At 44.1% G+C, this 13704-nt stretch overlaps 1 protein-coding gene across 1 annotated transcript; it reads right to left on the reverse strand.

The window, feature by feature from the left end:
- Nucleotides 1–5511: 5511 nt before the first annotated feature.
- cotl1 (coactosin-like F-actin binding protein 1) lies at nt 5512–12154 on the reverse strand. Its single transcript, XM_037451436.2, has 4 exons — nt 11840–12154; nt 10872–10954; nt 6094–6251; nt 5512–5647 (listed from the first exon to the last, which is right to left on the reverse strand). Exons 1-4 carry the CDS (start codon nt 11914–11916, stop codon nt 5537–5539), a joined length of 429 nt encoding a protein of 142 aa, XP_037307333.1. The 5' UTR covers nt 11917–12154; the 3' UTR covers nt 5512–5536.
- Nucleotides 12155–13704: the final 1550 nt, after the last annotated feature.

Consider the following 13704-nt stretch of genomic DNA (forward strand, 5'->3'; position numbering starts at 1 on the left):
CTGATTGTGTTGAGGAGGTCCGAGGAATGCAGGAAGGATCTGAGTGGTACTCTGCAGGAACCAGTCTGACAGCCCTTGTTTGGACACTCCCACAGGTCCTTTATGCCAACATCTCTCTCTCTCTCTCTCTCTCTCTCTGGCACTCAACATCAACACCATTTGGATATTGTGCCACAACTCTTGTCTAATATCCATAATGAGTATCGGGTTTACTTTTGTCAAAGTCCCAAAAAGTTGCACTAGTACCGGTTGGCATACCTTGTGATGTTGTTAATGATCTAAAAACAATGTCACTGCTTAGTATTACCAACCAAGAAGAGTTAAACATGGCTGCCAAATGGAGAAAGGCAAACAGCTAAGTGGAGTTGTAAAATGGGCTGGGAGACACTCGATAGAGGGATTGAGAGGGGTTTATTCCTTCCTCTACACTGCAGTGTGTTGCAGTAGTGAAGCCGTAACATGATGCAGACGCCTTTTAAAGTTGAGGCCCAATCCCAATGTGCCCCCAAAACATCCAGCCCTGAACCCTCAGGCACCTCATTGATCACCTGCTAAGTGAGTCGATGTATTTTCAAATGGAAGTAACCATATGAAGCTAAACAGTTATGTTCATTGCATTGAACAGTTTCCTTGATGTGAGTAACGTTGGTGTGAGTCAGCAGCAGGGAGGAGGCAGAGCCTGTGTTTCTCCTTCACACCTCAAGACAAGAAGCTTCTCACAAAAGAAGCCCTTCACATAGCTATCAACATATTGTATCACATCATGAGTTATTTGTTATATGTAGTTTTGTCTTGGCCGGCCTGTTGCATCATAATCACGTAGCTGAGTGATGGAGTCGGGTTCTTTAAACACCACAGTAGTCTTTTCATAACTAACATGAATGCTCCTTCTCTCCTTGACGTTGAACGGCCTTTTCCATAGACAAGCGGTTAGGAATGGACGTTAGGAGGTAGTTTTTGGACTTTTAGACCACAGTGGTACGGGATGGTTGAATTAGCGAGGTAGCTAGCTACAGCTACAGATATTTAAGCGGTATTAGCTCCAAGCAGATAGCATGTGCATTCTCCATCTGTGACGCATTAAATCTGGGCCCAGCGTTGGACTAAAGCTTCTGCGCCTCAGTCTTGGGAGCTGGATTCAGAGCCAGATGTTTCAGTCGGCCCAGGAGCGGTCCTAGTTGAGTCTTAAGCTCCCCACCCCTCAGTGACCAGACGCTGCTCTAGAGAGGGATTTCATGTTGTAAGTAGTGTGAGACACTGTGATAGTGATCTGTGCGAGTAGGTTTCCTTTATCCCGTGTCACCATCCGACGTTTCCCATGTATGGCCTGTGCTGACTGTGTTCCATTCATCGATAGAAGTGTGCAGCTCGATGCACCGCCTGCTCAAATACAGCCTCGTGTCGACTCATCGGCTCAATCAAATTGGTCTGTGGTTTCTTAGGAATGAAAGAAAACAAAGTTTGTACTATAAGTGGATTTTGAGCACCAATGTTCTGGTACGTAAGTACCATAAAATGTACGTTCCTCTTTACGTTGCAGAGGAAATGATGCTGACACTTAATTATTTATCCATGCCCCAAACGTCCCCTACAGACACATATCTTTGATTCCCACAAGCCTAAACTACACAACTCCTCACTTCCTACCAGCTTACTTGGAGCCACAGCGAGCGATACCAGAGCTCTGTCATTATGCAACCTGCTATTAGTCCGTATGGATCACTGCACACACCCAGTCTCACACACACACACACTCACACACTCAACTGAAGCCATGTTTGATCAGTACATGAGTCATGGCGGCAAAACCATTAATCCATTCACGTGACAGCTGAAGCAGAACCAACAATCACATGCCGATGGCGTGTGGGTTTAAACAGCTGGCGGCCATCAACTGACCCCCTGCAGAGCAGCGGCGGTCACTCTGGAAACCCGGCATGGAGAGTGACGGGACAAGAGCCAATCGGGTCTCCTTTAGAGGAAATCACTGTGCAGCCTTGGATTTTATCCCTCACTGGGCATGAAGGAAGCAGTGTTCAATGCTAACACACCTATCAGCGGTGTATTTACCCATTCTGGTGAAAACAGAGAATCTGTTTAAATACGGGGCAGCCAAGGAAATCTCCGCCGAGTGCAACTAATGCAGTCATTCAAACCTCAATTGAATTGCAGAAAGGAAGGAAGTGGGATGTCGGCTTAACAGAAAGACAGAACTAAACTAAGCTCCTGATTATTGCCGTAATAAGTCACTTAACAAGGCTGCTTCTGGAATGACTAACATTAAATAAGTTATGTATTCATTTATTAAGGTCCAACAAAATCCCATCTAAGAACTGTGGATGTCGCCCTATCCGACACACTGACTGCAGGACCAGGTGCTCTCTGACTACATCGGTGACCATGGAAACCCCCGGGAGTCCTATAAGCTCCCAGAAATGGTTACTGTATGGCCCTAGATGAAAAATAACAGGCTTGGTACAGCAGAAGGGCCCTAAATCAGAGGTTCATTAGTAGAAAATGTGGTTCTGCTCTCCCAAAACGTCACAACAGTCTTTTTTTAAGATTAAATCACACTGCGATGTTTGCTGAAATAAAAAAGGTTTCCACCAGCTGCCACTGGTTTTATGTCAGTTCTTGTGGGTGGTCCAGCTGCATGTAAAATGACTGTTTGGTTACTAGCATTCAAATGACACACTGTAGTGCTGAACACTAAGTGACCAAAGTGATCTTACCGGTAAATGCTTAGCTACCCATCGTCTTAAATAGTTGTTCCTGTAACAGCCCGAGGTGATGGACAAAACGTGCACATGCTCCTAGTTCAGATGTTAGAATCCGTGTCATTATTATGAAAGCTAGTCTGAGTTTGTGGCCCTTCCACTGTATTGTGACTGATCGAAGCAAAGTAAACCAGTCTCCTATGATTGTTTTCACAATTTAAATGAGTACATCTTACAAAAGGATTTGTTTCTATTGTTTGATTTCTTTAAATCGTTGAGAATCTATTTAGTTGTAGAGAACCTTTTAAGGATTCCGAGACAGGTTATTTATTTCACAACATCAGGGGGATCTTTGACACATCACTGTAAAACATCTCATTATATGACAGATACAATGTAGAAGAATTCTGAATTGTAACAAGCGAAAGCCCAATTTAGGACCTATACACAGGAATTAATGCTTAATAGACACACAAAAGACACTTTGAAGAGCAACTTTAGGAAAAACAAACATCAATTTTATTTTGAAATGACAGATCTTGTGCCCACTCAGTTTTCTTTTTTCCTTGTTTTTTTAAAACATCATTTGTTTTTTTGAAAATCTCTTCTGCCAATGACCAATAACAATGTTCTTAAAAATAAAATCAAAAGGTAAAACTCTTAAGAGAAAATAAAATTGATCTCAAAAAACAAAAACAAAGGTACAAGAAAAACATCCATTGATTTATTTTGCAGAGAGGGGGGGGGAGAGGGTTTGAAACCAAATAAACATGAGATGCTACAACCGAGAAATGGCTCTTCATGGGTCGGGTTGATGAGCTCAGGCCCACGTCACGTTAAGCCATGTGACCATCAAAGTCCCGCTCCCATGTGAGGGTGACAGCCAATCACAGTGTAGTGTTCACAAGCTCCCATAATGCCCCTCTCCCTGGGAGGCTAAGGCAGTCAAACACAGTGGGTTACAGTAGGCATGGATACCTTGGAGTGGTAGATTTTGAGATGAAACACCAGAGGAAAAGATCTCCATGCTGGGAATCCTTTGAGATTTTGGGAAAACATTCAATATTTGACAATAACTGCTGCCGTGGACAATATGTTAGCTGTTCCTCTGTGTTTGAATGGCATTATATCTACATACCATGTACTCTTCTAACAATCCTGCCCCAGCTTCCATGGATCACATCCAAGAAAAACCAGAGGGAGAAAGTAAAAAGAGCAACGCAATCAAGTCCAGAATTGATCATTCACGAAGAAAAGACACATTTGGACTAAAGATAACCAGGGCGTCACAGCACAAAGCACAAGTATGAAGACAGAAGTGTGAATTACTGTCAACTTTGAGGCTACAATCACAGCTAGAGATGAGGTGGCAGCTAATTGTGCACTTGGCGACATGACTCAGGGTTACTCGAAGGAGCCACAGAGCATCGTCAAGGATATTGTTAGAGAGTGGAGATCTTTTCCTCCCGGAGGTACAGTGTATCATGACTAAGAGCGTGCTCCGCTGTCAAACACATCAAGAGCCTTCTCCCAAAAATTAGACTTTGGTCCTCGTCAATGGACTCCTCCTCACTACATGGAACCTCAGCAAACAGCGCTGAAGCATTTAAATATAACTTCCTGTTGCTCAACAGAAGCCCAGCTGAGATGAGGATGAGTGTGAGATGTTGATGCACAGCAGATGACCTTAAATGGACTGACTGGGGAGAGGGCAGAGGCCGGGAGTGGAGAGAGCCCAGTATGTGACCGTAGGAGCGCCTGTACACAATGACACGTTTGTGAGGCCATGTTTGAGAGTGAGAACTCCTCTGCAATGAGACTCCTCAGGGTGTGCAGTTGCCGTATTTGCTTCACGTCGGTTGTGGGTAGATGGGAAGGTAGATTAGTAGTTTAGTACCAAGAATTAAAATAGGGGGAAAGGAAAATCATACCAACACCTTGAGTGCTCATTAATTTATACATGGTCTCTCATTTGTTTGATTGGTCCAAAAACCAAGTGTAGAACAGCAAGTAGGCGTGCTACGGTAGGTCAAGTGTGCGACGGCTTCTAACCCATTTTTTTGAATGACAGAAAGTTTGTTCATTAGCTTTAGAAGTGCTGCTAGTTGCCGCCGGACATTTCCCGGTCAGCCGGTCCCCGTTCCATTATGCTAAGCTAATATTGTCATTCTGCTCAAAGTCAAGAAAGTGCTATTTATCTTCTCATGTTAAGGGATTCACACGAGGGGATAATATATTTTGTGCGGGTAATTTGCACGTCAATGTCTTTTTTTGAAATGCTGTGTTTTTTTATCTTAAGCTCTTTAATACAGAGCCTGAATAAGCCTCAGAATTGTCTTCCCAATGGGGGTGGATGTTACAGAGCACCGCACAGCAAATAAACCAATCATACTGTACGGAACAAGTTTAGTTGCGTCTCTATTTGTGCAACAACATCACGCTGGAACCCTAACAAGATGGCCAATTCTTTTACACCCTTGACATTTTTGTGTCGCAGTGTATTTTCACATTGATTTTCCTCACAGTCCCACTGAGGTGTTCTGAAGCTGTAAATGAAGAACTTAATGTTAATAATAATAATAATAAGCCGGTTTTAAGCGTTGGGTTCGCGTTAGATAGACTTCAAATGGTCCTACAGACTGATCCTGGTGCAGCATTTCCCTTTCATCAAGCCTCCATCCCGCCTCGCTCTCTCCCCCAAGAGATAGCAGCCCTTGCCCCAACCCCCCCTCCGCCCTCAATGACCCACCCCACCCCAACCACACCTGATCCCCACCCCCCACCCCCACCCCACCCGTCCAGTGGACCATGGCACTGCTCTACTCGGCCTGAGCGTCGTAGTTGGCTCCGCCGGCCTTCTTCAGCTCTGTGCGGATGTTGTCCGCGTCCAGTTCCCTCGGGTCACTGAACATGAACTCCTTGGCAAAGTTCTGTGAACAGAAACAAGATAAAAACACTTGTAACACGAAGCAGAATGGGAACAATGCCACGCTAATACGGGCTGGGTCAGGGTTTGCCTTTTTACATTTCTTTTGTACAATACTTTTGATACATTTGTAATATTAACAGCTTTTATCTACTTTTTATTTTAGTTATTTCTTTTTTTTAATTCTGACATTGGCACATTGCAAAATCTTTTCAATCAGCACGAATGTTAGTGAAGTGCTTTCCTACGCTGTGACAAAGAAACAATATTTCTCATTATTCTGAACTTTCTTTTAATAATATCTAGAGTTTCAGATGGTTTCTTGATTAAAAAAAAATCATAATTTGTCAAACTTTATGCAGCGCTGTGCAGCCTATTTCAGCCTGTGTAAAGGAAAATGGACGGCAGCCATTACTGTATATGCAACTTCCTCAACATGCAGTCTCTGACCTGCACAATCTCTTTGACCAGCGCCTTGTCGGTGCTGATCTTGGCGCGCTGCAGCCCGCTGATGTTCTCCCCGATCCAGGTGATTAAGGTGAACTTGGCCCGTTTGCTCATGGCGTCCCCCATCGTGATCCGGACAAAGGCAAACAGACGGGCGTCCTCTGAGGAAGGACAGAGGTTGTTGTTGAAATTAACATTTCAGCTGACGTTTTTTTAAAATGTGAAACACTTCATCCAACCAGAGTATGGACACTGTTTGTAGACCCTGCGTGTGAGTGAGAGAGCAAGACAATAGAAGGGGATGAAATGCAGTGTTGTGCTGCAGATGAAGACAAAGGTTCTGCATCGGGTGAGGTGTGTGTGTGTGTGTGTGTGTGTGTGTGTGTGTGTGTGTGCGCACTGAGGACATATTCAGGTCAACAGACTAAATGAGTACAATCTCTTGTGAGCCCTGGAGTCGTGTCCCAGTGGCCGCGGCCGTTGCTGCATGGTGGTCCACTGGAGAACGTGCAAGAAACGCTAAAACATTTGAGCTGCTTTCTTTTCCAGCTTGTCCCTCCTCGGGCCTCTAGAACCCATTCAACTGAAACAATGAGCCATTGCAAGCTGCACTGGTACAAACCGATTTGTTCCTAAGTGCCTTGTACGAGTGATTTAAGAAAACCGGACCACCTCAGCGGACTCATTTCGACACCAAGGAGAAGCTCCTAAACTCCGTCCTGGATGTCCGAGGTCCTTACTCCATCCTTTAGTGTCTGCTGCTTCCACCATGAAGGGAACTCTGCTCGTTAGTGTCATCTCAGTGGGTCCGTGGTTAGATGTGCCCCTGCTCACCCTCCCACTTCGTCGGTTTGTTACCTTGACTACAGAACAGGTCGATACCTTGTGTGTTTATTAAACCAACTAAATATCTGGCATGTAGGACATAAGATAGCAAGATCATAATATTATAAAATGCTTCCTTAATGCTACACTACTTACAAACATTGCCACCAAATTCACTGCTCCAATGATTCCAAAAGGTAAAGTAAGGGCTAACTGTGTATGCTAAATGGAACTGTCTCCTCCAGACGACACACTGCAGCTCTGGAAGGTAAATGAAACACCTCCACGGTGTGGAGACCAGAAGCACCGCGTTGTGGTCCTATGCCTCCGTCACACCCTTCCAGTAGAAGTGGAAGTAACATCCATGTGCTTCCAAAGCAGTGTTGTGGGAGGACAGATGGGATTCACCATTACATTCTAGTGGCTTAACTTGAGTCCAGGTGGACGGATGTGCCAAATTTAAAGGAATTTGTTGCAGGTGAAAAGACGTAGCCTGCATTCTGTTCCTGTTTGAGAGGTATTTGGCCTTTAAATGGGAACTAGAAGTTCTAGGCCTGCAAATGTGATAAATCGGTGGAACAAAGCGGGTTGTTTTAATTCTCGATGCCATGTTGTGGCTGAATCTACTCCTGGCACACAGCGCTGTTAGAGTTTGTCAGTTTTACTCCAGTTTTTACAGCAAACTCTGCCCTTAAGAGATTTCCTACCTCATGACCGTGATTACCTTATTTGGACTTTCAGCAATCTGCCTCCTGTGCTCGCAACTATTGCGCAACACATGTAATGACTGAAAAGAAAAGCGGATTTAAGCTATTAAGAAAGATTCTGGTTTTCTTCACATTTATTTCCTGTTTATGTTTGTTTGGATACTTTAAGGTGCAAGTGTGATTGGGGGGGGATGATGAGGGGGGGTTGGGGGGGGGGGTAGGGGCTCAGAGTTGAGGGTGTTGACCACCTGTGCGGTTACTTAGCCCCGCCCTTGTGACTTTCACCGGCCACTCATCATACCCTGATGACATCAGTCCTGTGTTTTCTTCCCCTATCCCTCCGGTGCTCAGTCTGTGGCTCCCCTGCTGCTCTGTTTATTAAAAGTACCATTTCATTGAAGCGTTTCCATAAGTCGGGACAGTTGACATCCTTACAGGACAGACAACACACAAATTCTGAAAGTAAATCCATTAATGGACTGAAGAGCTATAAAAGCTGATGACTGATGAGCGCACATGTTTTAATCAACACTTTTACCAGACTGCACTTAACTTAGTCTCACCCAGCAGATGAGCAGAGTGAAGGGGACATGGAGTTCAGCCTCTAGTTTTAGGTCACGATGCTCCTTTAGTAAATGATGGTTCCGTTTGGAAAGGCAAACAGGCCACTACTGCTTATTTAATTGTTTTCATACAGGAATTTAGTGTGTATGGGTCTAGTCTAGTTAGGAGCCATATTAATACAAATCTGTTGATGAGAAATGTCTCTTAAAAAAAGACCCCTGTACAAACACAAGTAAATGCACCAAAGCGCGTACAGCGTCATCTGGTTCACACCAAATATTACAAAAGGTAAGTGGTTGAAACTAAAAGCCAAGATTAGATACCACTTTGAAATAAAGCTGGTCTTCACAATTAGAATAAATGAAAGAAGAAGAAATGGTTCTCAAGGTGGTTTGCAGAGACACTCAGCTGATTTTACATGAATGTCACCAAGGACCTACATTACATGTCATTTAGGTGACGCTTTTATCCACCTGGAAGCAGCTGATTGGAGACTTTTCTTGGCAGAACCTCAGTAGCACTGTTCTCAGATCAGAGCAGCCGCACATTAATAGGAGCAGTCACCATTAAAGAGTCTTATCAGGTCAGCAATAAAGTACATTGTGAGGTTCGACACACACACACACACACACACACACACACACACACACACACACACACACACACACACACACACACACACACACACTGTGACCCTCATTGTCCTCATAGAGGAACTAGTGCAAACACATATACTTCCTTACTCTTGTTTCCTGGTTTGTCTTTGCTTTCAAGCCATGCTGACTCTGCACTTTTCTATGCAGCCCCCCTCCCTCCTCTCTCCTCAGCCCAACTCCTGCTGCAGAGAGAACAGCACCGAAACAACCACCACAATAATGAGGCAGCAGAAAGCTCGCTCCCTCTGCGACACACTGCCAGGAAACTGAGGGGGTTTCCTGAGGACAGCGTCAGGCGGCTTCATTCCATTTGGTACTAGGGTCCTAAAGGATGCATGAAAAGGGAGTAAGTAAGCCCTTTCTTACTGTCCAATCATGAAGAACTCTCAACAATTTCAGGAAGAAGGTTCATTGAGTCAGTGCAAATGGAGTTTAGTATTTTTGTGTCAGAGCTGTTGGATGCAATGTCAACAACTAGCAATGAATATACAATTATAGAGCAAACCGAAAAACTAAATAGCAGTTTGCTTTGTAGACTGCAGTCAAGTCAAATCAGCAGAAACAGAAAAATAACTAAATGGCCAGACACAGCCGCTGAACCAAAGACCGAGTGAGAGGGAGCTAACCCAGCACCGTAGCTTAGCACCAAGGCTAACCCCCGACCCGACCAATCAGTACTCTGGATGTTAGGGGAAGCTTTTACCTGCTGGTGGCGCTAGAAGAAAAGTCAAGGTCTCATTAAAGTCATTAGCATTGATCCTCTGTGGAGAAGGAGAAATTGCAATATTTACTATAACAATCAATATTTGTCGAGCAGTCCGCCTGGACAAGACGTCATCGGACCGACCCCCGGACCGACCTTCCCGCCAGGAGACGTGTGAGAACAGGTTTCTCATGAGCGGATGGTTCAGTGACCCACGATGAATAACTCATGGCCTGCTACATTTTATCAGCAGAACTTGGTGGAGATTCTAGTTACATGCAGAGGTTTACAGCTCCCCGCCTCGCAGGCAGCAGTCTGTCTTCTTTCACTGACTCAGCGTGTGCACAACAGGATTCGCCTCCCTCTCCTCACTGCATTCGGATGACTTGATGGTCACTATGTAAAAGGGGGCCCTGCTCTTCAAGTGGATGAGCCGTCTGCATCGGCTCCTCCTACACTCACAGCGGGTTTTCTTCTGCTACATAAGGAAAACAATCCTCCAGACAGAACCATGTCTGATGATCAGAGGGTTTGTGTCTGTGTCATCTCCGAACAGAAACCGACGGAAAACACAGCGGCAGAGCTGTCCTCGAGCGTGGTGATAAATTATTTATTTCAACATTGGAACGTGAGCTCTGAAATGTCTGGAAGTCAAAAATAAAAGGAGCACAGCAAAGAGGAAACAATGTGTAAAAGACACACACATCGGTAAGAGCCACACCCAACAGCAGAGCACATGCTTCACTCCGGATGCTTTCTAAAAGCTCCCAAAAAGAAAAGAACCAGAACGCCTCCATGGACAAGGAGGTACTAGTCAGAGCTGACGTGTTGTGTGAATTTACTGAACATTTGGTCATTAATTCAACCACACACACACATACAATAGGAAGAGAACTTAAAAAGAAAAACTTAAATTCAGCTGCATGTAGACTATTGTGGAGGAGCATTTTTTACTCCATAAAGAAGCAACAGGTGAACATGAATGATGAGTTTCTACAGCTTCACATAGTAATCCAGGAAAGCAATACAAAAAGACAAAAACTGGATATTGTGGAAGAGATTACGCGATGCGTACTGTAGGTGCTTTGACAGTGTGGTTGGGCTGCAGGGCTCCAGGCCAATGGGTGACAGGGCACCGGGAGTCTTAAAGGATTAGTGTTCTGCCAAGTCAAGCCAGCAGGCCGTTTAACCCGTCCAGAGAGACAAAGCCCCTCGCACTCTTACACACACACACACACCACATAAGGTACAACTAGCCTGCAGCAGGAAGGATACGTTACAGCAGCAATGCTGGGTGGAGCAGCCATAATAAGATCCAGTGCTTACCTGTGCACATGCTCTTAAAGTCCTCATAGTCCGCCCCTTGTCCTGCGGGCAGGATCATGGAGCCCTCGTACTTGAACGCAGCCCTGGAGGAGGCACAACAACATCGGGTCATTTATCACCATGCAGTCCCTCCATCTGCAACATTGTTGCGCACATCGGGCCCATATTTTTATTTTGCAAACTGCACACACTTTGCTCATCAAAAGCCCGGATGCGAGTTGGTGGTGGTGGTGGTGGTGGTGGGGGGCCGTATCAGCCATGTGCATGTGTCATTACTATAACGTTATCCTCTCTGAATACAGGACAAAGGAAATTACTTGTGCCCCGCCGGGGCCTGCTAAGTGTGCAGAGTGTGACCGCTGGTACTGAATACCGATCAGATGGGATCGGCTCCAGGACGCCGGAATGCATGGAGCCGAACCGCGGGTTGGATTTAGGGTGTCGAATCAAGCCTGAAACCAATCGGCAAGGATCGAGTTGCAAAAACCACCTGCGACGTGCTATCCTAGGGCGCGTCACAGTGAGCGGGTTGAACTGCTTTAAAATATCCAACAATCCAAAGTTGTCTTGCTTAAATGAAAATGTTCACGTGACTAAAAACGCAGTGCGTCCTGTAGTCTACGTCTGTATGATCCCGTCTTCCATTCGGCGCGTATATGGTTGGACAAACTGTGCCTTTTCAGAATAGAAGTTAATGTTTTATCAAAAAAAAGATCTGCCTCTTATTTCCTCACCCATCGCCAGCGGAGCGAAGGCGCAGTGGGCGGTAACGGTCCATTAGAATTCAAATTCTAACGAAGATTACATCGTAATAACGGATTAATTGATGTATTCAATGTTTGCTGGTGGGTTTCCATTAATCATGCGATACCGAAGGTAAATTTACATGTATGAAATGTTTTTCTTCCTAGGAAGGACATCTAGATTAATCACATTCTGTAACGCAGGACGGAGAAGCGCGCACTCACCAATTCACGTCCGTGTTATCGTCTCTGACCTGGTTGTACGCATCTCTGCAAGCCTCTTTGTCGATTTGGGTTGCCATTTTTCGTTTAAAAGCAAGTGGAAACAGTCGAAGTCACCGTCGTGTAGGTCCAAACCCAGAGAGAGCTAGCTGGCACAGTGTTAAAAAGACGCTAACTCATACGGTGGGTGAGGACTACGAGCTCCTGAATCACGACCCGCACTGGAGGGACTGGGCCGGGCGTTGGTGATGCTGGTCGGTCCCTCAGACGATGGATTCACCTTCTACTAGTGAATGATCAACCGTGTGAGGGCCGCCTTTAAGGCAGACGTAATATACAAAACAAATGTTCCGGTAAGGACTTTCAAAATAAAGTTTAAAAAAAACATAAGATAAGGGAGTTCGTGCAGCCAAAACACTGATTGTGACATTGTATTGACATAAATGTTGATTAAGTCAAAGGTACATCTCAAAATCAGATATATGTCATTATCTTTATGATGAGGACACCAGCTGTCACTTTCAGTAGTCGGTTTTATTATTACATTTTCTATATATTTAAACTGTTATGGAGATAGGTGGAGAAAGTTTGACATGAAATCATGATCCAGTGATTTTACCTGCATGTCATATATGCACAGAAACTAACTCCTGTACGTGGCTCGTTTTAAAGTAAAGAAAGCCAAAGTCACTCTTAGTTTCGTGGAAGAACACACTAAAGAAAACATTGTCATTATTATAATATATTCTATTTCTGCCAATTGCTCCCCCTATTAGCTATACTCTGTTTATGTAAGAAGTATATTTTTCAAATCCTTTGAGGAATGAGATATTATTGAAAGTACCACTAGTTAATTATTTTCTTACGCAAGAAAATGCAAAATACTTATTATTTCTAAGGGAGACATCAGTTTTATTCTGAAGGTAAAACGAGTAAACCTCCGGTTTTACTTGATCTAATAGATGCAACTTGCCTTGTGTTAAAATCCACCAATTCTTTTTTTTAATAGTTTTATTTTGGTTTAGGGTTTGTCCTGTAAGGCCAATTACTTGGAAATACAAGCACCCACATATTCCAAGCAGTATGTAACAGCACTGTACTTCATTGAATTATGTACTTTTTGACACAGTATGGGTACTCTACCCTTGAACACATCACAAAAGATATCTACACAATACAATCTGTCAGCAGGGCAGGGATTGCATGTAGATTATATGAAATAACCATGGAGTACTGCATGGAGTAAGGGACAGCACAGAGGCTAAAGGCGTCTTCCCTTCTGCTGGGCACAACCAGAGCCGGAGGGTCACCAACTACCGGCCTGAGCTCCATCACTGCATCACTGCGCCGCCTGCTGGTCCAGGAATAACACATCACCGGTTCCTTGCTGTGGTTCAATGGAATCAGATGTTCACGGTACAAGCTGCTTATATAAGAATGCAAATATTCTTAATGCACATTAACGGCATTCACGTTGACGTGTTATCTTGATGTAAAATGTTGCAGTCAATGTTACTTTACTTCATATATTTCATTGGATACTGTTACATGATATATGTTTATGTTTTAAAATGTACATATTGACAGGATGTTGGTTACATGTTGTTTTTTCAGGCAGTCTGTTTTAAGAGACTGATAATATATAATACAATGTCTGGTGGTTTTATCTTTTCCAGCGTCAAAGGTTCTTCTGGTGGTTTTAATGCATTTCGATTTGACTCCCATTCAAATTTGATTTTAAATTGGACATAAATACATTTATTTTACATGTTAGGCAGATGATTAGCCACAGCTCAACTTGCTAATCCATTTGTTCCACAATTAAAGACTTCAATTCAATACTTCTTTTTTATTTAGGGGAACCAGCC

Source organism: Pungitius pungitius, chromosome 6 (genome assembly GCF_949316345.1).
Source record: "Pungitius pungitius chromosome 6, fPunPun2.1, whole genome shotgun sequence".
Lineage (NCBI taxonomy): Eukaryota > Metazoa > Chordata > Actinopteri > Perciformes > Gasterosteidae > Pungitius > Pungitius pungitius.

Excerpts from the sequence above, each read along its gene's own strand:
- cotl1 (XM_037451436.2), bottom strand. The coding sequence starts at position 11,916 with ATGGCAACCCAAATCGACAAAGAGGCTTGCAGAGATGCGTACAACCAG. Across the intron at positions 6,252-10,871 it reads CTTTAAGAGCATGTGCACAG|AGGACGCCCGTCTGTTTGCC; the intron begins GTAAGCACTGGA and ends GTCCTTCCTCAG. Across the intron at positions 5,648-6,093 it reads TGGTCAAAGAGATTGTGCAG|AACTTTGCCAAGGAGTTCAT; the intron begins GTCAGAGACTGC and ends TTCTGTTCACAG.